The 26,955-nt window shown below is 47.3% G+C and overlaps 1 protein-coding gene across 3 annotated transcripts in view; it reads left to right on the plus strand.

Moving 5' to 3' along the window:
- DEGS2 (delta 4-desaturase, sphingolipid 2) overlaps positions 1-26,955 on the plus strand; it is a 65,876-nt gene that overhangs the window by 18,555 nt on the left and 20,366 nt on the right. The window contains exon 1 of one of the 3 annotated variants that reach the window (XM_063948347.1): positions 20,984-21,103. The exons of the other annotated variants lie outside the window; for them this stretch is intronic. Within the exon in view, the coding sequence (XP_063804417.1) occupies positions 21,022-21,103 (82 nt within the window). The 5' untranslated portion in view covers positions 20,984-21,021. Of the gene's footprint in view, positions 1-20,983; positions 21,104-26,955 lie in introns of those variants that run through there. 3 annotated transcript variants of the gene reach the window in all.

Below are 26,955 nucleotides of genomic sequence, written 5' to 3' on the forward strand. Positions count from 1 at the left end.
TTCTTACGAAGAAATTCCATTCGGCAGGTTCCATGCAAGGATCTTCCAGTGGGATCTGTTGGACAAGTGGTCCGGGTCGCATCTTCAGATGCATCGGCTGATAACCCTGTCTCCAAGGGCCAGGGTGTCGCTGTTGTGGTGGCTGCAGAGTGCTCATCTTCTAGAGGGCCGCAGATTCGGCATACAGGACTGGGTCCTGGTGACCACGGATGCCAGCCTTCGAGGCTGGGGGGCAGTCACACAGGGAAGAAACTTCCAAGGACTATGGTCAAGTCAGGAGACTTCCCTACACATGAATATTCTGGGGCATTCACAATGCCCTAAGTCATGCTAGACCCCTGCTTCAACACCAGCCGGTGCTGATCCAGTCAGACAACATCACGGCGGTCGCCCATGTAAACCAGCAGGGCGGCACAAGAAGCAGGATGGCGATGGCAGAAGCCACAAGGATTTTCCGATGGGCGGAAAATCATGTGATAGCACTGTCAGCAGTGTTCATTCCCGGAGTGGACAACTGGGAAGCAGACTTTCTCAGCAGGCACGACCTCCACCCGGGAGAGTGGGGACATCATCCAGAAGTCTTCAAAATGATTGTACACCATTGGGAAAGGCCACAGGTGGACATGATGGCGTCCCGCCTCAACAAAAAGCTAAAAAGATATTGCGCCAGGTCAAGGGACCCTCAGGCGATAGCTGTGGACGCTCTGGTAACACCGTGGGTGTACCAGTCGGTGTATGTGTTCCTTCCTTTGCCTCTCATACCAAAGGTACTGAGAATACTAAGAAGGAGAGGAGTAAGAACTATACTCGTGGTTCCGGATTGGCCAAGAAGAGCTTGGTACCCAGAACTTCAAGAAATGATCTCAGAGGACCCATGGCCTCTGCCGCTCAGACAGGACCTGCTGCAGCAGGGGCCCTGCCTGTTCCAAGACTTACCACGGCTGTGTTTGACGGCATGGCGGTTGAACACCGGATCCTAAAGGAAAAAGGCATTCCGGAGGAAGTCATTCCTACGCTGATTAAGGCTAGGAAAGATGTGATCGCAAAATATCACCGCATATGGCAAAAATATGTTGCTTGGTGTGAGGCCAGGAAGGCCCCAACGGAGGAATTTCAACTGGGTCGATTTCTGCACTTCCTACAGTCAGGAGTGTCACGATCCGGGTATCTGGACGCCATTTCTTACCCATCAGATGCCTCCTAAGGCTGGCTCAGCGCTCCAGGACCGGATCCCATCTGTTATCCTGATGTGTACATTCCTGTATCCTCTCCTGTCACTCTGGGACGCTGTCACAGTAAACGCCATATTACACCTGGCATGGCGTCTCCCGCGGCGTCCGCCGCCGTCCCTGAACTTCTGCATGCAGAGTGTCTGAGTGGCGATTACGTCAGCCGCGGCCTCCGCTGTGTCCACGTGGTTGGATGTGCATCTGTCAGCCTGGCGCCTCCTGTCTCCGGTGGCCGGCGCCGCCATTACTGTTTTCATTACCACATGGATTACAAACCAAACTTCCCTCCAAGTGTCTGCATGGGCGCAGCCATCTTGGATTCTGTCAGCTGATCATTTCCACCAATCTGTTCTCAGTATTGATAATCTGCATAATTGCCTAGCCAATCCCTTCCTTGCTGCAGGTATAAATACACTGTGCCTGAGCAAGGAAGGCGTCAGTGCTTTGGTTGTCAAACCTAGTTCCTGTTTGTCTCTCTCCTGTGATTGTCTTCCAGGTTCCAGCTCCTGTCTCAAGACTTCCACCATAGAGACCCGCACCAGCATTCCACCTGCGGTGTAGCCTGACTCTCCAATCCATTGTGGATTCATCTGTTTCCAGCTACAACATTACCTGCTTCCAGCTCAGCTTCCAGCAGAGTACAGCTTCCCTTAAAGGGCCGGTGTCCTTTCTACACTTTACCACTCTCCACCGGTATTATTATTTCTCCGCTCTCAAGTTCTACATTTCAGTTCATATTTCATCGCTCCCAAGTTCATTTATTATTTAACTGGTTCCAGCCAGTATCCACTCCGTGCTAACAACAGTCTGGTTCCAGCCAGTATCCACAGCAGCTGTTTTATCTTCAGCAACCCAGCTTTTCCTGGAACACCAGCTGGCACAATCCTGGGTTATCTCCATTGCTACAGTCGGGCCTGGTAAGGACTTTCCATCTAGAAGATCATAAGAACTATCTCACACTACCAGTGCCCTGTGGCTCCTGCCATCCTGTAGTACCCAGGAACTGTATTTATTCTTTGCTGACTTTTACGTTTTCTTTTACTGCTGCTGTGTTGCGTGGTTGTCATAATAAACATCACTGACTTTTATTCCTGGTTGTCGTGGTCACGCCTTCGGGCAATTCTTCTACATGTCTAGGGGTCTGATACAACCTGCCAGGTTCCATTACACCTCAGCCCCTACAACTGAGGCTGCCTCCCGTCGGCTCAGGCCCTCAGTTGTGACAGTCCCTACAACTGAGGCTGCCTCCCGTCAGCTCAGGCCCTCAGTTGTGACAGTAAGCACTGACCTAATGAATCCAGCCGGAGATCAGGATCAAGCGGCCAGGCCGATGCAAGAACTGGCAGCCCGACTTGAACATCAGGAGGCTGCACAGGGCCACATCATCCGCTGTCTCCAGGATCTCTCTACTCGGCTGGATGGGATTCAGACAACCCTCCGTGGATCAGACGCGTCCGGTGCGTCAACCACAGTGACTCCAGCTATAACCCCACCCACCTTACCCATTTCTGCTCCATGTCTTCATCTTCCAACGCCAGCAAAATTTTACGGATCTCCAAGATTCTGCAGGGGATTTCTCAACCAGTGTGAGATTCAGTTTGAGCTACAACCTGGCAATTTTCCCAGTGACCGTACAAAAATTGCCTACATTATCTCTCTTCTCAGTGGCTCAGCCCTTGATTGATCATCACCGTTATGGGAGAGGTCCGACACCCTGCTATCCTCCTACACTACATTCGTGTCAACATTCAGGCGCATCTTCGACGAGCCAGGCCGGGTAACTTCAGCTTCATCTGAGATTCTCCGTTTGCGCCAGGGATCACGTACTGTAGGACAATATCTTATACAGTTCCAGATCCTGGCATCCGAACTGGCATGGAACGACGAGGCCCTGTATGCTGCATTCTGGCATGGCTTATCTGAGAGTATTAAAGATGAGTTAGCTACCAGAGACTTACCTTCCAAGTTAGATGAGCTAATCTCACTCTGCACGAAAGTTGATTTACGTTTCAGAGAGAGAGCAACTGAGCGTGTAAGATCATCTGCTCCAAAATCTTCTGCTCCTCCTCCTCGCCAACTGTCACCATCTAAAGATGAGCCCAGCCAAATTGGTCGTTCCCGTTTAACTCCTGCTGAGCGCCGAAGACGTCTCTCCAAGTCTCTCTGTCTTTATTGTGCAGCTCCGTCTCACACCATTAATGCCTGTCCCAAACGTCCAGGACTCCAGACCCTAGCTCGCCAAGGAGAGGGCCGGCTAGGAGTAATGGTCTCCTCTCCATCTCCTCAAGATTGTAATCTCCCAGTCTCGCTTCAAGTTGCTCAACGTTATCGGAACATCAATGCCCTCCTTGATTCCGGAGCAGCTGGGAACTTTATTACCGAAGCCTATGTTAAACGGTGGTCCCTACCCACCGAGAGACTTCCTGCGTCCATCTCCTTAACTGCCGTGGATGGCAGCAAGATCTTTGAGGCAGTTATTTCTTTAAGGACTCTACCAGTTCGTCTGAGAGTGGGAGTTCTTCATTCCGAACTTATTTCTTTTTTAGTGATTCCAAGAGCCACACATCCTGTGGTCCTGGGCCTTCCATGGCTCCGTCTTCACAATCCTACAATTGATTGGACGACTACGCAAATCCTGGCATGGGGTTCCTCCTGTGCTGAGACATGTTTGTTTAAAGTATTGCCTGTCTGTTCTTCCTCCCCCAGGTCGTCTGATGTTCCACCTCCTCCATATCAAGATTTCACGGATGTGTTCAGTAAAGCTTCTGCTGATATCCTTCCTCCTCATAGAGAATGGGACTGCCCGATTGATCTCGTTCCAGGGAAGGTTCCACCTCGAGGCCGAACTTATCCGTTGTCTCTGCCTGAGACGCATTCTATGGAGGAATATATTAAAGAGAACCTAGCAAAGGGGTTCATTCGACCTTCTTCTTCTCCAGCCGGCGCAGGCTTCTTTTTTGTAAAAAAGAAAGATGGTGGTCTGCGGCCGTGCATCGACTACAGAGGTTTGAACGACATTACCATCAAGAACCATTATCCTTTACCCCTGATTACTGAGCTCTTTGACAGAGTTAGCGGAGCTACCATCTTTACAAAGCTGGACTTGAGAGGTGCATACAATCTCATCCGGATCCGTGAGGGTGACGAGTGGAAGACCGCCTTTAACACCCGTGACGGACATTATGAGTACCTCGTCATGCCCTTCGGATTGAGCAATGCTCCAGCTGTCTTCCAGCATTTTGTCAATGAGATCTTCAGAGACATTCTATACCGTCATGTCGTGGTCTATCTAGACGATATCCTCATTTTTGCCAACGATTTAGAGGAACATCGTTTTTGGGTTAAAGAGGTTCTGTCCCGTCTCCGTGTCAATCATCTCTATTGCAAATTAGAAAAATGCGTCTTTGAAGTCAAGTCCATTCCGTTTCTAGGGTACATTGTGTCCGGTTCCGGACTAGAGATGGATCCTGAGAAACTACAAGCAATCCAAAATTGGCCGGTACCCTTAACCCTCAAAGGGGTCCAGAGGTTCTTAGGGTTCGCCAACTATTACCGAAAGTTTATACGAGACTTTTCCACCATTGTGGCGCCTATTACTGCTTTCACTAAGAAGGGTGCTAACCCGTCCAAGTGGTCTGAAGAAGCCATGCAAGCATTTCATCTTTTAAAACAAAGGTTCATCTCTGCGCCTGTTCTGAAACAGCCTGACATCGACTCTCCTTTCATCTTAGAGGTGGATGCCTCCTCCGTTGGAGTAGGAGCGGTGTTATCTCAGAGGGCTAAAGATGGCCATTTACACCCTTGCAGTTTCTTCTCCCGGAAGTTCTCCCCAGCTGAGCGCAACTATGCCATTGGCGACCAGGAGTTGCTAGCCATCAAGCTCGCTCTAGAAGAGTGGAGGTATCTGTTGGAGGGAGCTTCTCATTCAATCACCATACTTACAGACCACAAGAACCTTTTATATCTGAAAGGCGCACAATGTCTCAACCCTCGTCAGGCCAGATGGGCACTTTTCTTTTCCAGGTTCGACTTTAAACTCCAGTTCTGTCCGGGCTCTCAGAATCGCAAGGCCGATGCCCTTTCCCGCTCATGGGAGCAAGAAAATGAGTCAGAGTCTTCAGACAAGCATCCTATTATAAATCCGTTGGCATTCTCCACGGTAGGGATGGACTCTACGCCCCCATCAGGGAAAAGTTTTGTGAAACCGATGCTAAGGAAGAAGCTCATGCATTGGGCCCATGCTTCCCGTTTTGCCGGACATACAGGTATCCAAAAAACCCTGGAGTTTATCTCTAGGTCCTATTGGTGGCCAACTCTGAAAAAGGACGTCTTGGAGTTTATTGCATCTTGCCCAAAGTGTGCTCAACATAAGGTATCGCGCCAGTCGCCTGCGGGGCAACTGGTTCCACTATCTGTTCCCCGTCGACCTTGGACCCATTTGTCGATGGATTTTATTACAGATTTACCCATGTGCAACAAGTTCAATACCATCTGGGTGGTAGTTGACCGGTTCACCAAGATGGCACACTTCATTCCTCTCACCGGTCTTCCGTCAGCTTCCAAGTTGGCTCAAGTATTCATACAAGAGATCTTCCGACTCCACGGTCTTCCTGAAGAAATTATCTCAGATCGAGGAGTTCAATTCACAGCCAAATTCTGGCGAAGTTTATGTCAAGTCCTCCAAGTCAAGCTAAAGTTTTCCACGGCTTATCATCCTCAGACCAATGGTCAAACCGAGAGGGTGAATCAGGACTTGGAGGCCTTCCTCCGCATCTATGTGTCCTCCTCTCAAGATGACTGGGTTCAATTACTTCCCTGGGCCGAGTTCTGTCATAACAACCAGTATCATTCTTCATCTGCTTCAACACCATTCTTCACTAACTTTGGATTCCACCCTAAAGTCCCTGAGTTCCAACCGCTTCCAGCAACTTCTGTTCCCGCAGTGGATATCACCTTGCATCAGTTTGCCAATATCTGGAAGAGCGTACGATCAGCTCTGCTCAAGGCATCGTTCAGGTACAAGAAGTTTGCGGATAAGTAGCGTCGAGCAGTTCCTGCTCTCAAGGTGGGTGATCGGGTATGGTTATCCACGAAGAATTTGAGGTTAAGAGTTCCCAGTATGAAGTTTGCACCTCGCTATATCGGTCCTTTCAAGATTGAACAAGTCATCAATCCTGTTGCTTACAGACTCCAGTTGCCTCCCTTCTTAAAAATACCCAGGACATTCCATGTTTCCCTGTTGAAACCGCTGATCTTGAATCGGTTTCATTCCTCACTTCCTCCAACTCCGAAAGTCCAAACTCAACGAGGCGTTGAGTATGAAGTGGCCAAGATCCTGGACTCACGTCACCGTTACGGTCAACTACAATATCTTATTGACTGGAAGGGTTATGGTCCTGAGGAACGTTCATGGACCAATGCTTCTGATGTCCATGCTCCTGCCTTGGTCCGGAGATTCCATTCCAAGTTTCCTCAAAAGCCAAAGAAGTGTCCTGGGGCCACTCCTAAAGGGGGGGGTGCTGTCACGATCCGGGTATCTGGACGCCATTTCTTACCCATCAGATGCCTCCTAAGGCTGGCTCAGCGCTCCAGGACCGGATCCCATCTGTTATCCTGATGTGTACATTCCTGTATCCTCTCCTGTCACTCTGGGACGCTGTCACAGTAAACGCCATATTACACCTGGCATGGCGTCTCCCGCGGCGTCCGCCGCCGTCCCTGAACTTCTGCATGCAGAGTGTCTGAGTGGCGATTACGTCAGCCGCGGCCTCCGCTGTGTCCGCGTGGTTGGATGTGCATCTGTCAGCCTGGCGCCTCCTGTCTCCGGTGGCCGGCGCCGCCATTACTGTTTTCATTACCACATGGATTACAAACCAAACTTCCCTCCAAGTGTCTGCATGGGCGCAGCCATCTTGGATTCTGTCAGCTGATCATTTCCACCAATCTGTTCTCAGTATTGATAATCTGCATAATTGCCTAGCCAATCCCTTCCTTGCTGCAGGTATAAATACACTGTGCCTGAGCAAGGAAGGCGTCAGTGCTTTGGTTGTCAAACCTAGTTCCTGTTTGTCTCTCTCCTGTGATTGTCTTCCAGGTTCCAGCTCCTGTCTCAAGACTTCCACCATAGAGACCCGCACCAGCATTCCACCTGCGGTGTAGCCTGACTCTCCAATCCATTGTGGATTCATCTGTTTCCAGCTACAACATTACCTGCTTCCAGCTCAGCTTCCAGCAGAGTACAGCTTCCCTTAAAGGGCCGGTGTCCTTTCTACACTTTACCACTCTCCACCGGTATTATTATTTCTCCGCTCTCAAGTTCTACATTTCAGTTCATATTTCATCGCTCCCAAGTTCATTTATTATTTAACTGGTTCCAGCCAGTATCCACTCCGTGCTAACAACAGTCTGGTTCCAGCCAGTATCCACAGCAGCTGTTTTATCTTCAGCAACCCAGCTTTTCCTGGAACACCAGCTGGCACAATCCTGGGTTATCTCCATTGCTACAGTCGGGCCTGGTAAGGACTTTCCATCTAGAAGATCATAAGAACTATCTCACACTACCAGTGCCCTGTGGCTCCTGCCATCCTGTAGTACCCAGGAACTGTATTTATTCTTTGCTGACTTTTACGTTTTCTTTTACTGCTGCTGTGTTGCGTGGTTGTCATAATAAACATCACTGACTTTATTCCTGGTTGTCGTGGTCACGCCTTCGGGCAATTCTTCTACATGTCTAGGGGTCTGATACAACCTGCCAGGTTCCATTACACCTCAGCCCCTACAACTGAGGCTGCCTCCCGTCAGCTCAGGCCCTCAGTTGTGACAGTCCCTACAACTGAGGCTGCCTCCCGTCAGCTCAGGCCCTCAGTTGTGACAAGGAGTGACTACGGGCCTAAAATTGGGTTCCATTAAGGTCCAGATTTCGGCTCTGTACATTTTCTTACAAAAAGAACTGGCTTCACTGCCTGAAGTTCAGACTTTTGTTAAGGGAGTGCTGCATATTCAGCCCCCGTTTGTGCCTCTAGCGGCACCGTGGGATCTCAACGTGGTGTTGGATTTCCTGAAGTCGCATTGGGTTGAGCCACTTAAATCCGTAGAGCTAAAATACCTCACGTGGAAAGTGGTCATGCTGTTGGCCTTGGAGTCGGCCAGGCGTGTATCCGAATTGGCGGCTTTGTCATGCAAAAGCCCTTTTCTGATTTTCATATGGATAGGGCGGAATTGAGGACTCGTTCCCAATTCCTTCCTAAGGTGGTATCAGCTTTTCATGTGAACCAACCTATTGTGGTGCCTGCGGCTACGTGGGACTTGGAGGACTCCAAGTTACTGGACGTAGTCAGGGCCCTGAAAATATGTTTCCAGGACGGCTGGAGTCAGGAAAATTGACTCGCTATTTCTCCTGTATGCACCCAACAAGCTGGGTGCTCCTGCTTCAAAGCAGACGATTGCTCGCTGGATCTGTAGCACGATTCAACTTGCACATTCTGCGGCTGGACTGCCGCACCCTGAATCTGTAAAAGCCCATTCCACGAGGAAAGTGGGCTCTTCTTGGGCGGCTGCCCGAGGGGTCTCGGCTTTACAACTTTGCCGAGCTGTTACTTGGTCGGGTTCAAACATTTTTGCAAAAGTCTACAAGTTTGATATCCTGGCTGAGGAGGACCTGGAGTTCTCTCATTCGGTGCTGCAGAGTCATCCGCACTCTCCCGCCCGTTTGGGAGCTTTGGTATAATCCCCATGGTCCTTACGGAGTTCCCAGCATCCACTAGGACGTCAGAGAAAATAAGATTTTACTCACCGGTAAATCTATTTCTCGTAGTCCGTAGTGGATGCTGGGCGCCCGTCCCAAGTGCGGATTGTCTGCAATACTTGTATATAGTTATTGCCTAACTAAAGGGTTATTGTTATGAGCCATCTGTTAGTGAGGCTCAGTTATATTTCATACTGTTAACTGGGTATAATATCACGAGTTATATGGTGTGATTGGTGTGGCTGGTATGAGTCTTACCTGGGATTCCAAATCCTTTCCTTATTGTGTCAGCTCTTCCGGGCACAGTATCCTAACTGAGGTCTGGAGGAGGGTCATAGAGGGAGGAGCCAGTGCACACCAGATAGTCCTAAAGCTTTCTTTAGTTGTGCCCAGTCTCCTGCGGAGACGCTATTCCCCATGGTCCTTACGGAGTTCCCAGCATCCACTACGGACTACGAGAAATAGATTTACCGGTGAGTAAAATCTTATTATTGCTTTAATTGTTCCGAAATGGGAAAGTACAGTATTCTACTGTGACCGGACAGTTCCGTACGAGAGCCCTCACTGCTTCGCGTCCTGCCCCCAGTCACAGAATGGAGATTTAGGTCACACGGGACCTGGCAATTAGGGGATTTCCGCTTACTGTCAGTAACCGCCTGTTATTGACTCCACCCACTGCGCAGTGGGCGTGCACTACGCTGACACCACCAGACTCCTCCTTGCCGCATCGTCTGGAACCACGGTTCTGCTCTGTATGCGTCGACACGCTGTCTTACCACCCCGTGTGGTGTTGATGAATCCCCAATTGACGCTTGCATAAGCACAGCATGGTAGCAGGCGGAGCTTAGAGACGCAGGGTGTACCCTGGACAGCCAGAAACGGAGCTAGGTTTCGCCTAGCCCTGCAGGTCACAAGATGAAGCGATTGTCTTGAGGCAGAAGATGTTTATTCGGCAAAAATAGTTATGAAAAGAACTTCAGCAATACGGCAAGATGTTTACAGCAGAGTGAAAATGGTATAATACACCTGGAGGCTCACAGGCCTCCTCTTTTTATACAGTAAAGCCACAATGCATCTCAGGGGGTAGTCCCCCCGAGTCCTTTTCATCCAATCAGGTTACCTTACAAAATATACATAAATTACATTTTAAAAGGATATACGGTGCTTTGCTAAAGTATTCACACACCCCCTTTGCATTTTTTCATGTTTTGATGCCTCACAACCTGGAATTAAAATGGATTGTTTGGAGGTTTGCATAATTTCATTCACAGAACATGGCTGCAACTTTGAAGATGGTTGTTTTTTTATTGTGAAGCAAACAACAAATAGGACAAAATAACAGAAAACTTCAGCATGCATAACTATTCACCCCCCTAAAGTCAGTACTTTGTAGAGCCACCTTTTGCGGCAATTACAGCTGCAAGTCGCTTTGGATTAAGGCCCTCATTCCGAGTTGATCGCTCGCTAGCTATTTTTAGCAGTCGTGCAAACGCATAGTTGCCGCCTACGGGGGAGTGTATTTGCGCTTTGCAAGAGTGTGAACGCCTGTGCAGCCGAGCGATACAAAAACATTTTGTGCAAAACAAGACCAGCCCTGTAGTTACTTATCCTGTGCGATGATTGCTGTGACGAAGGTCCCGGAATTGACGTCAGAAACCCTCCCTGGACACGCCTACGTTTTTCCAAACACTCCCAGAAAACGGTCAGTTGACACCCAGAAACGCCTTCTTCCTGTCAATCTCCTTGCGATCGGCTGTGCGAATGGAATCATCGCTAGAAGCAGTGCAAAACAACGATGCACTTTACCCGTACGCCGCGCGTGTGCATTGCGACCCATACGGATGCATAGTTTTGCCATTTTTTTTTTAACTGATTGCTACGCAGCGAACAACTCGGAATGAGGGCCTAAGTCTCCATGATCTTGCCACTGGGATTTTTGCCCATTCCTCAAGGCAAAACTGCTCCAGCTCCTTCAGGTTGGATGGTTTCCGCCTGTGAACAGCAATCTTCAAGTCTGAGCACAGATTCTCAATTGGATTGAGATCTGGGCTTTGACGTGGCCATTCCAACACATTTAAATGTTTCCACTTAAACCACTCGAGTGTTGCTTTAACAGTATGCTTCGGGTCATTGTCCTGCTGGAAGGTGAATCTCCGTCCCAGTCTCAAATCACAGGCAGACTGAAACAGGTTTTGCTCAAGAATATCCCTGTATTTAGCACCCTCCATCTTTCACTCGACTCAAAACAGTTTCCCAGTCCCTGCTGCTGAAAAACATCCCACAGCATGATGCTGCCACCACCATGTTTCACTGTGGGGATGGTGTTCTTGGGGTGATGGGATGTGTTGGGTTTGCACCAGACATAGCATTTTCCTTGGTGGCCGAAAAGTACGATTTTAGTCTCATCTGATCAGAGCACCTTCCTCCATACATTTGGGGAGTCGTCCACATGCCTTTTGTCAAACTCAAAATGTGCCTTCTTCTTTTTAACACTAATTAATGGCTTTTTTTCTTCCATAAAGCCTAGCTCTATGGAGTATATACGGCTTATTGTGGTCACATGCGGGGGTGTGGTATGGTATGCCGGCGGTCGGGCTCCCGGCGACCAGCATACCGGCGCCGGGAGCCCGACCGCCGGCTTACCAACAGTGTGGCGAGCGCAAATGAGCCCCTTGCGGGCTTGCCGCGCTACGCGAGCCACGCTATTTTATTCTCCCTCCAGGGTGGTTGTGGACCCCCACGAGGGAGAATAAGTGTCGGTTTGTCGGGATTCCGGCGCTGGTATACTGTGCGCCGGGATCCCGACAGCCGGCATGCTGAAGACCACCCCACATGCGGAGATACACCAGTCTCTGCTGTGGAGTTCTGCAGATCCTTGAGGGTTACCTTTGGTCTCTGTGCTGCCTCTCTAATTAATGCCCTCCTTGCCCGGTCTGTGAGTTTTGGTGGCCGGCCCTCTCTTGGCAGGTTTGTTGTGGTACCATGTTCTTTCCATTTGAAGATGATAGATTTGATGAGGATCATCAAAGATTTGGATATTTTTTTATAAGCCAACCCTGACTTGTACTTCTCAACAACTTTGTCCCTGACTTGTTTGGAGAGCACCTTGATCTTCATGGTGTGATGCATCTTGCTTATACCCCTTTTCCACTAGCTCAAAAAACACGGGTATATAGGCGCGCATTTACCCGTGTTTTTTGCTAGTCGAAAAGGGTCCCTCTGCAAAAATCCGGATCAAGTGATCCGGGAATCTTACCCGGGTAGCTTACCGGATTGAACACGAGTTCAACCCGGTAAGCTGTGCAGTGTAAACGGAAGCCGTGTCGATGCGACACGGCTCCCGTTCACACTGTATGGAAGGGCATAGCTTCAAAATACGCATTGTATTTGATCTCTCAAACAAATGTTGCTCATCCTTTCTGCATATACCATTCAGGATTCGTATATCAATCAAACCAGCTACATAAATAAATACAGGTTCCAAACCCATACCAATCCGTACCACTTTACGTATGGAATAAGGATATTCCTCGTGAATAACGCCTTTGGGGGTCATTCCGAGTTGATCCCACATAGTAACTTTTTGCTGCTCGTGTGATCAACTAATCTCCGCCTATGGGGGAGTGTATTTTAGCATAGCAGGGCTGCGATCGCTTGTGCAGCCGAGCTATGCTAAAAAAGTTTCCTGCAAAACAAGACCAGCCCTGCAGCTACTTACCTAGTGCGACGGATCCAGCGATGAAGGTCCCGGCTGTGACGTCAGACATCCTCCCTCCAAACACCTGGACACGCCTGCGTTCACCTTAACACGCCCGGGAAACGGTGAGTAGACGCCCCGATCCTCCTTCCCGCTATCAATCTTCTTGCGATCGGGTCTGCAATCGCTTCCTTCGGTCCTGGCGTCGTTGCCCGGCAACTGCTGTCGCTGGACAACGACGCACGTGCGCAATGCGGGCGCCGCGCAGCCGCAGTTCTGACCCGTTTGCACCACAGCAAAGAACCGCTGCATGTGAACGGGTCGGAATGACCCCCTTTGTCTAAGGAACTCACACTCCAAGCCATTGGTGGTCATTCCGAGTTGATCGCACGCTAGCAGTTTTTAGCAGCCGTGAAAACGCTATGCCACCGCCCTGTGGGAGTGTATCTTAGCTTAGCAGAAGTGCGAACGAAAGGATCGCAGAGCGGCTACAAAAATGAATTATGCCGTTTCAGAGTAGCCCCAGACCTACTCAGCACTTGCGATCACTTCAGGCTGTTCAGTTCCGGATTTGACGTCACAAACACGCCCTGCGTTCGGCCAGCCATGCCTGCGTTTTTCCTGGCACGCCTGCGTTTTTTCGAACACTCCCTGGAAATGGTCAGTTGACACCCAGAAACGCCCTCTTCCTGTCTAATCACTCTGCGGCCAGCAGTGCGACAGAAAAGCTTCGCTAGACCTTGTGTAAAACTGCAGCGGCCGTTGTGAAAGTACGTTGCACGTGCGCATTGCGCCGCATATGCATGCGTAGAAGTGCCGTTTTTTTGCTTCATCGCTGCGCAGCGAACATTTTCTGCTAGCTATCAACTCGGAATGACCACCATTACCTGTTGTGCCCTGTCCACCATCAAAAGGTTTTGTCATCCACCTGATCTGCTAGGAGAGGGCAATTAGCATCCAGTTTCCTAGTCACAGAAGATAGAGGATCCTTATTCAGTCATATATAGTAAGTGCATTATGCCCTTTAAGATACATGTGACCACATCTTAAATATAAATACATTTAAACATGCAATCCTACAACTGTGCACAGAGCACTACGGGTGTGGTTCATCAAATCGACAGTATCTAGGTCGACAATGTTTAGGTCGACCACTATAGGTCGACATGGATGGAAGGTCGACAGGGTTTCTAGGTCGACATGTGCTAGGTCGACAGGTCTAAAGGTCGACATGAGGATTTTTATTTTTTTGTGTGTCGTTTTCTTCGTAGAGTGACCGGGATCCCAAATTAGTGCACCGCGTCCCCTCGCATGGCTCGCTTCGCTTGCCATGCTTCGGGCATGGTGCCTTCGCTCCGCTACCGCTTCGCTCGGCACAGATTACCGTTCCAATCGTAGTCCACGTGGATTGTTAGGTATGAAAAAATTCCAAAAAAGAAAAAAAATGTGAAAAACTCATGTCGACCTTTAGACCTGTCGACCTAGCACATGTCGACCTAGAAACCCTGTCGACCTTCCATCCATGTTGACCTAGTGACTGTCGACCTATAGAGGTCGACCTAAACATTGTCGACCTAGATACTGTCGATCTTCAGACCGGATCCCGAGCACTACATATGACATATTAGAATATATCATTAAAAAATTGGCGCCAAGTGCCCATTGACCTTTACAATGGCGCCGGGCATTGAGGGTTAACCCCTTCAGCGCTGCCATTAACCATGTGGCCGACGGGTCCTCCGGCCACATCTACTTGTAGGTTTTCATGATGAAATCTGCACTTGACATGATGATGCAGTATTTGCTGGTGGGTGACTTGCAATACTAAGGACTAGTGTGTCTTGTCCTTAGCGCTGTTAAAGTGTATGGGACCAGTCCTCTGTGCTTAATTAGCTCATTAAGGGGTGAAAAGCACAGATGTTTACTGTATGTCTACGCAATTTGCACCTATATTATGTTGTATACTAGATCTGTATAAACGGGTGACATGATGTGCCCTGCTGAAAATGAAAGTATTGCCTTTAGGACGAGTGCTGTTGGGTTGAACGTTCCTTAGGTGTGCCGTATACTCCAGCAGTTCTTGTGAACGTGTCCTGTGTTTGTATTTGTACTGCTGTAAGTAAAAGCAGTCACAGTGTGATTTCTCATTGTCCTTGTGATCAAAGAGGTGACTGTTGGAATCCTTACGGGCGAGGTGCCACTAGGTCACATCTGGGACCACCAAGGGCAACGCAGTTCCTACAGGGAGCTTGAACATGATACAATGGCAGAGCCTGCATGTTTTCACTATCTTACCTAATGAACAATGGAAGGGGAAACACAGTTACTGAAATAAGAGTACAGGGCGGTGATAAAACCACAGGGTGTTGTGTACGAGCCCTACAGCCTCTGGAGCTGGTGATGGCGCCACCGGGTTATCTGCATCGACTGGCGGAGAGTGTACTGGCAGTGACGCCCACACCTAGGCATGGCTCACCTGGCTTCCTCTCTACCTGTAACCTACCCCGATACCACGGATGTGGGAAAGTCATTTCACGCCAAGACAATTAATGAGCAAGAATATATATTTTCTGTTGCACGAATATTCACACACAGCGCTACGGGACTGTTACTGCAGTGACACTGACACATGGTCAGAATGTGCAGAAGGACATCATGCCGACATGCGCACTGTCCACAGAAAAACCAAAGAATGAACCAAACCTGGCGCTGTGATTTACACAAATGTTTTGAAGCTGCTCTCTATAGGGCTATTGGTATATATGCCCCAAATATAAAGCACAAAAAAGAAAATCAAGAGAGCGCTAGTTCACATTTGATGTGGATATTTTATTTATATTAAATGAAAAAAAGTTATAAGAAAAATTTATTATTTCTCTAGCAATGTTTAAAACATTTCAACTTATTGCCGGCCGGCAGAAACACTCTCACCACATAAAAAAAAATAATAATAATTCTAAAACAGGACAATTCCCTTTCTTAAAAAAGAACAATTTGCATGAATCCTAAAAATACAGCTATTTATATAGTAATCAGTGAATGCTTCACAATTTTTCTCACAGATTGTATATGTATTAATTTTAACCATGGATGTAATACTAGTCACATATTTTAAGCAAAGTCTCTCCAGAGAATTGAAACCTGTATTCAGTTGCTTTTTGAAATCTTGCTACTATGTAACAGTCCACGTATCAAAATTGTGAAGGAATGCTGAAGATATTCCTGGGTATGTTTATGAAACAATGAAACAACATTCAAATGAGCTATAATGATTAGTGGCAATTGCTTTCACTGGTAATTATTTGCTCTTAGATGAATATGCTCGTTAAGCCAATATACTTTCACAGATGTTTGAGCCAGTTATCCGTAGCCTGTACTAAATATATAGAATGAATGTTTTGTCATGCAAAAATGTCTCCGAAGCAATCACCGTGCGTGTGATAGTGCTCCCGGCTGATTGACTCACCGATCACCTGTTAGCTGTGGGACTTAAATTTCTCATCTATCCACGGCAGCAGACAGTTCGTCCTCCCGGCTTTTGATGGTAATATCTTGTACCTTTAGCCTTATCCGTGACACTGAGGAAGCCGCCGATACTGAGGAGTAGGCGGAGAAACGCGTCTGTCTATCATTGCCCGCACAGATAGCGGAGGAATCCATACGGAGGAACTCACACCAGCCTGATCGGTGTAAACCGACACCACCTGAGAAGGGAAAACTACCACCAGCTTGAATTCACGGACTCCGGATAAGGCTAAAGGTACAAGATATTACCATCAAAAGCCGGGAGGACGAACTGTCTGCTGCCGTGGATAGATGAGAAATTTAAGTCCCACAGCTAACAGGTGATCGGTGAGTCAATCAGCCGGGAGCACTATCACACGCACGGTGATTGCTTCGGAGACATTTTTGCATGACAAAACATTCATTCTATATATTTAGTACAGGCTACGGATAACTGGCTCAAACATCTGTGAAAGTATATTGGCTTAACGAGCATATTCATCTAAGAGCAAATAATTACCAGTGAAAGCAATTGCCACTAATCATTATAGCTCATTTGAATGTTGTTTCATTGTTTCATAAACATACCCAGGAATATCTTCAGCATTCCTTCACAATTTTGATACGTGGACTGTTACATTGTAGCAAGATTTCAAAAAGCAACTGAATACAGGTTTCAATTCTCTGGAGAGACTTTGCTTAAAATATGTGACTAGTATTACATCCATGGTTAAAATTAATACATATACAATCTGTGAGAAAAATTGTGAAGCATTCACTGATTACTATATAAATAGCTGTATTTTTAGGATTCATGCAAATTGTTCTTTTTTAAGAAAGGGAATTGTCCTGTTTTAGAATTATTATTATTTTTTTTTATGTGGTGAGAGTGTTTCTGCCGGCCGGCAATAAGTTGAAATGTTTTAAACATTGCTAGAGAAATAATAAATTTTTCTTATAACTTTTTTTCATTTAATATAAATAAAATATCCACATCAAATGTGAACTAGCGCTCTCTTGATTTTCTTTTTTGTCCACAGAAAAAGGTCAACATTGATGATGTCACTTACAGAATTCCGACATTGTCATAATGTCAACATTTCCAATAGGGTTAGGGACATAATTACAGGAAAAAAACAGTAGACAAGGTCAATATAACTTCGGCGTCGACATGTTCAGTGCTGCTTCAGTCACATCTCGCTTTCAGCAGGCACACACTGACACAAGCGGATGTAGTCAAGAGGGTGACAACAATGTTGACATTGTCAGAATGTTGCCATTACTATTGGGCTGCAGGGGGGAGGTTAGGGTTAGGCTGCGAGAGGGTAAGGCTGCGGTTGGGGGTGGTTAAGGTTAGGCTGCAATAGCGGGAATTCAGGGTTAGGCTGCGGTTGTGGGAGGTTAGGGTTAAGCTGCGGTTGTGGGAGGTAGGGTTAGGCTGCGGTTGTGGGAGGTTAGGGTTAGGCTGCGGTTGTGGGAGATTAGGGTTAGGCTGCGGTTGTGGGAGGTTAGGGTTAGGCTGCGGTTGGGGGGAGGTTAGGGTTAGGCTGCGGTTGGGGGGAGGTTAGGGTTAGGCTGCGGTTGGGGGAGGGGAGGGTTAGGCTGCGGTTGTGGGAGGTTAGGCTGTGGTTGGAGGGAGGGTAGGGTTTGGCTGCAGTTGGAGGTTATGGTTGCCTGTGATTTGGTGAAAGTTAGGGTTAGTCTGCGATTGGGGGAGGTTAAGGTTAGGCTGCAGTTGGGGGAGGTTAGTGTTTGGCTGCTGTTGGGGAAAGTTAGGGTTTGGCTGCGTTTGGGGGAGGTTAGGGTTTGGCTGCGGTTAGGGTTAGGCTGCGGTTTGGGGACGTTAGGGTTAGGCTGCGGTTGGGGGAGGGGTAGGGTTTGGCTGCAGTTGGGGGAGGTTATGGTTGCCTGTGATTTGGTGAAAGTTAGGGTTAGGCTGCGATTGGGGGAGGTTAGGGTTTGGCTGCGGTTGGGGGAGGTTAGGGTTTGGCTGCGGTTGGGGGAGGTTAGTGTTAGGCTGCGGTTGGGGGAGGGTAGGGTTTGGTTGCGGTTGGGGGAGGGTAGGGTTTGTCTGCGATTTGGTGAGGGTTAGGGTTAGGCTGCGATTGGGGGAGGTTAAGGTTAGGCTGCAGTTGGGGAGGTTAAAGTTTGGCTGCGGTTGGGGAAGGTTAGGGTTTGGCTGTGTTTGGGGGAGGTTAGGGTTAGGCTGTGACTGGGGGAGGTTAGGGTTTGGCTGTGATTGGGGGAGATTAGGCTTTGGCTGTGATTGGAGAAGGTTAGGGGTTGTCTGTGATTGGGGGAGGTTAGGGTTTGGCTGTGATTGGGGGAGGTTAGGGTTTAGCTGTGACTGGGGGAGTTTAGGGTTTGGCTGTGATTGGGGGAGATTAGGGTTAGGCTGTGACTGGGGGAGGTTAGGATTTGGCTGTGATTGGGGGAGATTAGGCTTTGGCTGTGATTGGAGAAGGTTAGGGGTTGTCTGTGATTGGGGGGAGGTTAGGGTTTGGCTGTGATTGGGGGAGGTTAGGGTTTGGCTGTGATTGGGGGAGGTTAGGATTTGGCTGTGACTGGGGGAGGTTAGGGTTTGGCTGTGATTGGGGGAGATTAGGCTTTGGCTGTGATTGGAGAAGGTTAGGGGTTGTCTGTGATTGGGGGAGGTTAGGGTTTGGCTGTGATTGGGGGAGGTTAGGGTTTGGCTGTGACTGGGGGAGGTTAGGCTTTGGCTGTGACTGGGGGGAGGTTAGGCTTTGGCTGTGATTGGGGGGAGGTTAGGCTTTGGCTGTGATTGGGGGGAGGTTAGGCTTTGGCTGTGATTGGGGAGGTTAGGCTTTGGCTTTGATTGGGAGAGGTTAGGCTGCGGTTGGGGGAGATTAGAGTTAGACTGTGTTGGGTTAGGCACTAGAGGGAGGAGTAGGGATTGGGACAAATACCATAACACTGGAGGATCTCAGCTCTCATCCGGAAGTGACGGTCACATGATCGCCATAAGCCGCACTGGAGCAGCTGCGGGTCATCAGGAGCAGATAAGTCACCGCTGGGCCACCAGGGATGAAATGTTGACATCTACATGATGAATGTTGACATCATACCCAACCCATCACAGGACCCACAGGGACTGAGAATGAAGGCTAAAGATTGCTGGTCCTCAGTAGTCTCTCATCCTGCTCAGTCCCAAAGGTGCCATAACCTATCTCCGCTCCGGTCTTAAGATGTCCACAAAGTTCTACCAAACAAATCTTCCAATTGTTGAGCACTTTGGGAGTTTCAGTGCCTGTGGTCACTGAGCTTTTAACCCTTCTCTTGTTGTAAAAGCTTCTGCTTGGTGGTTCTTATGCACTGTGGTCTGCCCAACTACCGTGCAGGTAACAGTCCATTGGATTCTACACATAACAGGTTCCACAATGGATCCCAGGTGCACATGGTCTGATTCATGGCCCTCATTCCGAGTTGTTCGCTCGCAAGCTGCTTTTAGCAGCTTTGCACACGCTAAGCCGCCGCCTACTGGGAGTGAATCTTAGCTTATCAAAATTGCGACCGAAAGATTCGCAATATTGCGAAAAGACTTCTCTGTGCAGTTTCTGCGTAGCTCGAGACTTACTCTTCCAGTGCGATCAGTTCAGTGCTTGTCGTTCCTGGTTTGACGTCACAAACACACCCAGCGTTCGCCCAGACACTCCTCCGTTTCTCCAGCCACTCCCGCGTTTTTCCCAGAAACGGCAGCGTTTTTTCGCACACACCCATAAAACGGTCAGTTTCCGCCCAGAAACACCCACTTCCTGTCAATCACACTACGATCACCAGAACGAAGAAAAAACCTCGTAATGCCGTGCGTAAAATTCCTAACTGCATAGCAAATTTACTTGGCGCAGTCGCACTGCGGACATTGCGCATGCGCATTAGCGACTAGTCGTTCCGTTGCGAGAAAAAAATAACGAGCGAACAACTCGGAATGACCCCCCATGTTTGTAAGTAAAGCAAAAAAAAGCAAGTAACTTTGGGGTATATTTAATAAAGCCTCTAAAACAGAATTGGTGATGTTGCCCATAGCAACCAATCAAATGCTGTCTATTAAAATGATAGCATGTGATTGGCTGCTATAGGCAACATCACCATTTCTCTGCGTTAGAAGCTTTAGTAAATTCACCCCTTTGTGTATGGAACAAACCATGTTGCCAACCAGGGGGAGCAAATACATGTATATTATTTCTGTGCAGGGTAAATACTGGCTGCTTTTGCATGTAGCCCAGAAATGTTAGACAGTGTTATTTTTACACAGCAATTTAGATTTCAGTTTGAACACACTCCACCCAAATCTAACTCTCTGCACATGTTACATCTTGGAAATGGTCATTTTGCTAAAATTACATGTAAAAGATCATGCTACCACAAATCACCAATGGGATATTTGCTTTCATTTGTTATATACTGCACCAGAAAAGGGATAGAATCTGATTGGCTGATATGGCCACCTTAAACCTTTACACCATTTTCATACAATTTCCCACAAATGTAATAATCAGATTTAGAATTTGCACCTATGTGAGGAAACATTTGCTCCAGAAGGTGTAAGGCAGTTTTTGTGTACTAGACTGTTGTGTTATTGTGTAGGCTCCCTCCAATATTTAGCAGTGTTTGACGTTGTGCACAGGCTGCTTTGGCCCTGAGTTCCTGGCCATAACACAATAGCACAATACACTGCACACCATGGGGGCTGGAAGATGCAAGAGTTCAGCAGCTCCACCCTTTGGCCAGGGAAGGTTATATAAGACCCAGCTTCCTGCCCCACACCTCAGTCTTGGGGCAGAGTGACAAGAGACTGGAGCCTGGGGCTGTGGAACCACTGTACGGCCATGGGCAATGAGGTGACCCGGGGAGACTTTGAGTGGACGTACACAGACCAACCTCACACCAAGCGCAGGAGAGAAATATTAGGTACCCTCAGCTGTATTTGGAGGCACAGTACACTTATACAGGGGCAGGGTGACTTCTCTCACTGTGCCGATGGAGGTTTCTTTCTTAAAGCATTTTATTTACCCATTAATCACTGATTTATCCCCTGAGCGTCTGATCTACCACCTCTATATATTGCGTATTATTCAGTGCGAATGTCAGTAGTGCACTAATACAAATATTGATGTCCTTAAATGCCATAAAAATAACTTTGGAATATGTCCCAATTTGCAGGCAGCAAGCCCTTTGTTAGGATTACAGAATTGTATTTTGTGGTTTTTCATGTCTTGGCCTGTATCTAATGTCTTCTAATCCTGTGTGTTATCACTTTACACACCGGCTGTGTCTGTGTATCTCATAGTGACTGCTAACCTATTACCTGGCTGCACCTCAGAGGGAGATTGGGAACCATTGTAATGTGTGTGTGTGTGTGTGTGTGTGTGTGTGTGTGTGTGTGTGTGTGTGATTAATATAAATATATATATATATATATATATATATAGAGAGAGAGAGATGTGTGCGTATACATATATATATATATATATATATATATTGTCAAAGTCAGAAAAATGTCTCTATGCACGTTGCCATATTTGCACCGCACACTGGTCCGCGCTGCGCATGCGTACGCTCTCCCGTGAAGGCGCATACCCGCGATAGCGTGCACTCGCAGGCGCGGTATGCGTATTTACGGTAGAGTTTATGTAGTCGTAGCGTGCGACTCATTCGTTACAAATGTTCACAATTAATGTAGTTTGTAGATCATGGTCCCCTTGATAGATTCTGAAAGTTTGGTTAAAATAGAATATCCCTGAGCTGAGGAATCCCTCTTTGCATCGTACGAAGGGTCTGACAGGAATCATACAGCAGTGTTTGGTACCCATCGGAAGAGTATTTAATTAGCAATATTCCGGTGTTGGTTTGGAGCGTATTAATCGCTCGTGCGAATGGTTATGGACATAAGAAGTTTATGTCCATTTCTATTATTTACACATACTCAGGTATGCGGCGGGAAACCCAGTCTCCCACCCACCTGAGCTGTTGGAAATCGTCACAGCCCACCTGTATGAATCACCCTATGACCTTTTGTTATGATGCAGGGCCGAATTCCTTCGGCCAATGGACAATGGGATTGTAGGGACTATGAGATTGCATTGTGTGTGGGGCATAAATAGGCAGGCCGACCATATCCAACTCTCACTCTCTCATCAACGGTTATCTGCTGATAGCCGGGAGCTGGATATCGAGGCGCAGGCGATCATACCCTTTGTGCGTAAGTTTCTCTCCGTAATCATTGTCTTTCTTTGAGCCAATTTCTCTCATCTCTCCCCGTCACTCTCTCTCTCTCTCCTCTTTTCTCTTATATCTCTCATAGTATTATAGTATTGTATTGTATTGCATTTAGGTCAGTGTAGTATTGTCTTTTTGTATTTATTGTTTAGTTCTGTGGTTAGGAAGTCTCTGTTATATTGTAGTGTATCATTTGTACTGTTATCCCCTTTTTACAAGTATATTAGATATAATACAGTTAATAGGCTTTGGACCCTAAACCAGTATCTGTGTATTTTCTATAGTATTAAGTGTTCACTTGAGCGTCGGTGACGCTCAAGTAGCTTTGTAGTTAGTCAGGTTACACAAGGTTGCACTTACACCCTGTACTCACATTAAGGTATTCTGTGTATTTCTTTGGTATAAGGTTTATACATAAAGGTATAGCGCTGTGAGCGTCTGCATCGCTGGTGACCTCCTCGTGGTCTCGAGCGTACGCTACGCTACCGCGAATCATTACTCTAGTGATAACCAATAACGTGTCCTGTGATCACTGGGCCGTGAGCGAACGTGACGCTTGAGCGTCTCGCTTACTGCTGAGCGATCGTTACGCAAATAGCGTACCATTACGGTACTTCTTAAGTAAACAGCGTACAGTGTTCTTAGACTTCATAAAGGGTTGTTTATACGACAAAGGAATTTAGCATTGTCAATTGGGGACTCGTCCGATCCTTCTCATATCTGCACTAGGTAGATCAGCAGACATTATCCCTCAGCAAAGGGTGGGAGATTGTCTCGCAGTTGCTGACGGGATAAGCGTCTGCTTCGCTTAGATAAAGAGTGCTGAAGGAATCCGGGAACCGGAAGTAAGAACAAAACGCTTGTGTCTTTTAAAACTGTTCTATTTCTCTTCTGTCTTGCGTATACACGCACGCATACATTTATCTGCATTTCTTTTTCAATTTCGTATATCACTATTCCTGTTTGCCAATTTTTATAGTTGATAGAAAGTGCTAAAAAGAGATTTGCTGTTATTTCATAGTAGAGGTAATAGTTAAAGTATAGAACAACACACGGTCTGTCTAGGAGACAAGGCAGTCAGTGTGGATTGCGGTAGATGATCAGGGATCATTTACATTGATAAAAGTATATATTGTGTTACGGTGGATCTTTGCATTGCGTACACGTGTCGCTAACAAAGACTAGCGTACGCAATCCAAAGGCAGACGCACGCAGCGTTCACTACGCAACGTAGCGTCCGGTTACGCCCACGTAGCTCAAGACACAAAAAGTTGGATCTTAGCGCAAAGCGATAATTAGCGCAAAGGCGATAAGTAACGCACAGCGGTAGATAACGCGACGCGGTAAATAACGCAAATCTATTTTTGGAAAAATCTGAAATTTAGTTTAACAGATCCTGCTCCTAATTAGTAACACAATTGGGCTAAAGACAAATTTCTGCGCAGAAATAGATATAGAAACAAAGTGTACATGTGTTGAGTGAGTGTGGTTTTGTATACATAAGTTTATACAACTTTAAGGTGGAACCAAAAGGAAAGCCGGGTACTCGTCAAGGGACATACGTGTAAGTGACATATACGGTGGCTAGGGAGGCATCCCTGGTTAAATAATATTTGAGCATTAGAGTATAGCGGACCATAAGGTAACAAGACCAGGAGGTCGTAAGGTAAAAGGTCCGCTATAAAAGTCCAGTGGCACAACCCCTGGGGGCGTTGGTGCAGAACCCATATAGGCCATACAAGCTCTTGCTGAAGGAATCGCGGCCGGAAACATCGATTCCATTGATCTTTCAGTACATAACAAGTAGTGCTTGTGTACTGAACGATTGGACCACACGTAATTGTGTGCAGTAGTTAGTAATCTGACCTAATACCATTAGAGTAAAGTGGTCACAAACGCTATTTGTACATTCTGACGTGATTTGTGTAATTTTTTATTTTTGGAAGGGAAGTTCGCTGGTCACTCAGGAACTATCTAACAACCCCAACTTTACTGGAAAGAGTAAGTGTCCTGCGGGTAACCCTCATATGTTCCAGTAAACTGAAGGTTCATAGGGGCCCTGTATCGAGTACGCCAGCACCACGTCGGTGTGATCAGGTCGTATTGGTCGAGGTGGGCGAGTGAGTGGGGTACTCGGTAAACCGCCACCGCCGGCCTACTGTGGAGTAATTTGGTTGTCTGAAAAGGCTTGCTGAAAACCTTGATACAGAGATCCAAGGAGGACTAAGCAACACCTGCAGACTATGGGGGCCAGTTGCTCAGGTAGGGGGCGATCAACCCTGGTTCAGGTTGATTCTGTGAACCGACCAGTTGGGTCGGCACGATATGTAATGTGTGAAAAATATGGAAGTCACACCGAATCTTTATGTGATGAATGGGAAAGAATGACTGTACAAGACAGGGACAAATTCCCAAGAATAGGTAGCTTCAGCCCAGAAGTGTTACAAAATTTAAGGAGGAGGATATGTCTCGTAAAATCAGCAAAGAGACGAATTCAGCATCATGATTATTTACAGTTATGGCACCAGGAAGGTGAGATACAGAGAGGTTTGGCTCTGGCGGCGGGATCTGGGGCAGTCAGGAAGCTGATAGCCACAGCCCCGCCCCCACCATATATACCAGGAGAGAAGTTGATTACGGAGAAAGACGCACTGGGTTATAAAACAAAAACTCTTAGTAACCTTGTAAATGTTAATGATGTTAACCAAATAACTCATGCAAGTATTAACCCGTGCAAGATGTACCCTGTTTTGAACCTTCCTCAGGAGTGTGAACAAGAAGACGATTCGGCAACAATTTCAGCTCTCTCTCTTGCGGCCACCATAGCAGAGACCACAGTAGGCACAGCGACACCCACGAGATTAGCGAAAGCCCCTAGCGGAGGGATAGGTGAGGTCGTGTCAACGGGTAAGTACGGCACCATGCACTACACTGAAACAATTGTACCACAACAAGCTGTAGAATCTACACAGGAAGAGGCTGTTAGAATTGCTCCTGTAAGGGTAATAGCAGTTCCCAATGGAAAAACAGATGTGTCTGGAGCCACTCCCATAAGGAACATTGCCATGTACACTCCATTTTCCCGAATGGAATTAAGAACAATAGTGTCCGAATTTCCTGACCCCAGGAAGGATTTAGTTGCTAGCCAAAAATACATCAGGGATCTAGGTAACACTGTAGAACCCAACAACAAGGATTGGCAGATACTGCTAAGAGCTTGTTTACCTTCCAATGTTGACGCAACTCAATTTTTAGCTGACTGTGCATTGGATAAAGATGTACCGCTTACAGACGTGTACAACAAGGATAATGTAAAAAGAATAAATTTGCAGCTAAAGGAGTATTTCCCAGCCGTTGTTAAATGGAACAAGATATTCTCCATTAAGCAAAAGGAGTCCGAAACGGCAACAGAATATTTTCACCGGGCACTATTAGAAATGGCAAAGTACACTGGTATAGAAGACATAAAGACCAACCCAAACCATCGAGAAGTAGCAGTATCTGTACTGATGGATGGTTTGAAAGAAACATTAAAAGCTAGGGTACAGACCACACAACCATGTTGGCGAGGTCTGTCAGTGTCCACATTGAGAGAGGCTGCTATTGATCACGACAGAAATATCACTAGGCACAGGGAGTCGCAAAGTGATAAGTTGATGTCCGTAAGTATACAGGCGCTGACCACAAGGCAGCCTGCGTACGTACCACCGAATCCTGTGGGTAAGGCAAGTGTAATAACATGTTTTTCTTGTAACAGACCGGGACACTTTGCACGAGAATGTAGAACAAAGAATGTACAAAGATCTTTTCAACCCCCTAGACAACAACACAACACACGACATTGGGAGCAGGGTCCACAGAGGCGGAGTTTTGAGCCACATACAGGGGAAACAAAAAGATACCCCCCGAACAGAGATTGGCATGCCTCTGGTAGTTCCCAGCTAACTCCCTCACAAGTAGTTGCTGCCAGCGGGATTCAGGGAGGTCAGCATACCCAATAGGGGTGTGGCCATACCTGTAATCTGCAGCCAGTTAAGTTGATTGCCAGCCTTGGAAGTGAACCAGAGATTGCAATCAATGTAGCTGGAAAAACTTTAAACTTTCTTGTAGACACAGGGGCGGCCAAGTCAGTGATAAATTCGACAGTGGGCATGAGAACCACTGGTAGGACAATTCCAGCCATGGGAGTAACAGGAGTAGTCCAGCACTACCCTGTTAGCAAACCAGCCGAGATTACAATAGGGCCTTTGCATACCAAGCATTCCTTTTTGCTGGCTGCATCGGCACCAACTAATCTCCTGGGAAGAGACTTACTATGTAAAATGGGTTGCGTCATTTATTGTACTCCTGAAGGTGTATTCTTGGACATCCCTGAGAATCACGCTCAGGAAGTACGAGACATGTTAGACTCCCCATCAAAATTAATGTCACATTCCATTATGACAAATAGGAATCCATCCCAAGTAGAAGAGATGACATCTCAGATACCAGAGTCACTTTGGACAAAAGATGGACAGGACACTGGATTAATGGCAAATGTAGCT

The sequence above is a fragment of the Pseudophryne corroboree genome, chromosome 12 (assembly GCF_028390025.1).
Source record: "Pseudophryne corroboree isolate aPseCor3 chromosome 12, aPseCor3.hap2, whole genome shotgun sequence".
NCBI lineage: Eukaryota > Metazoa > Chordata > Amphibia > Anura > Myobatrachidae > Pseudophryne > Pseudophryne corroboree.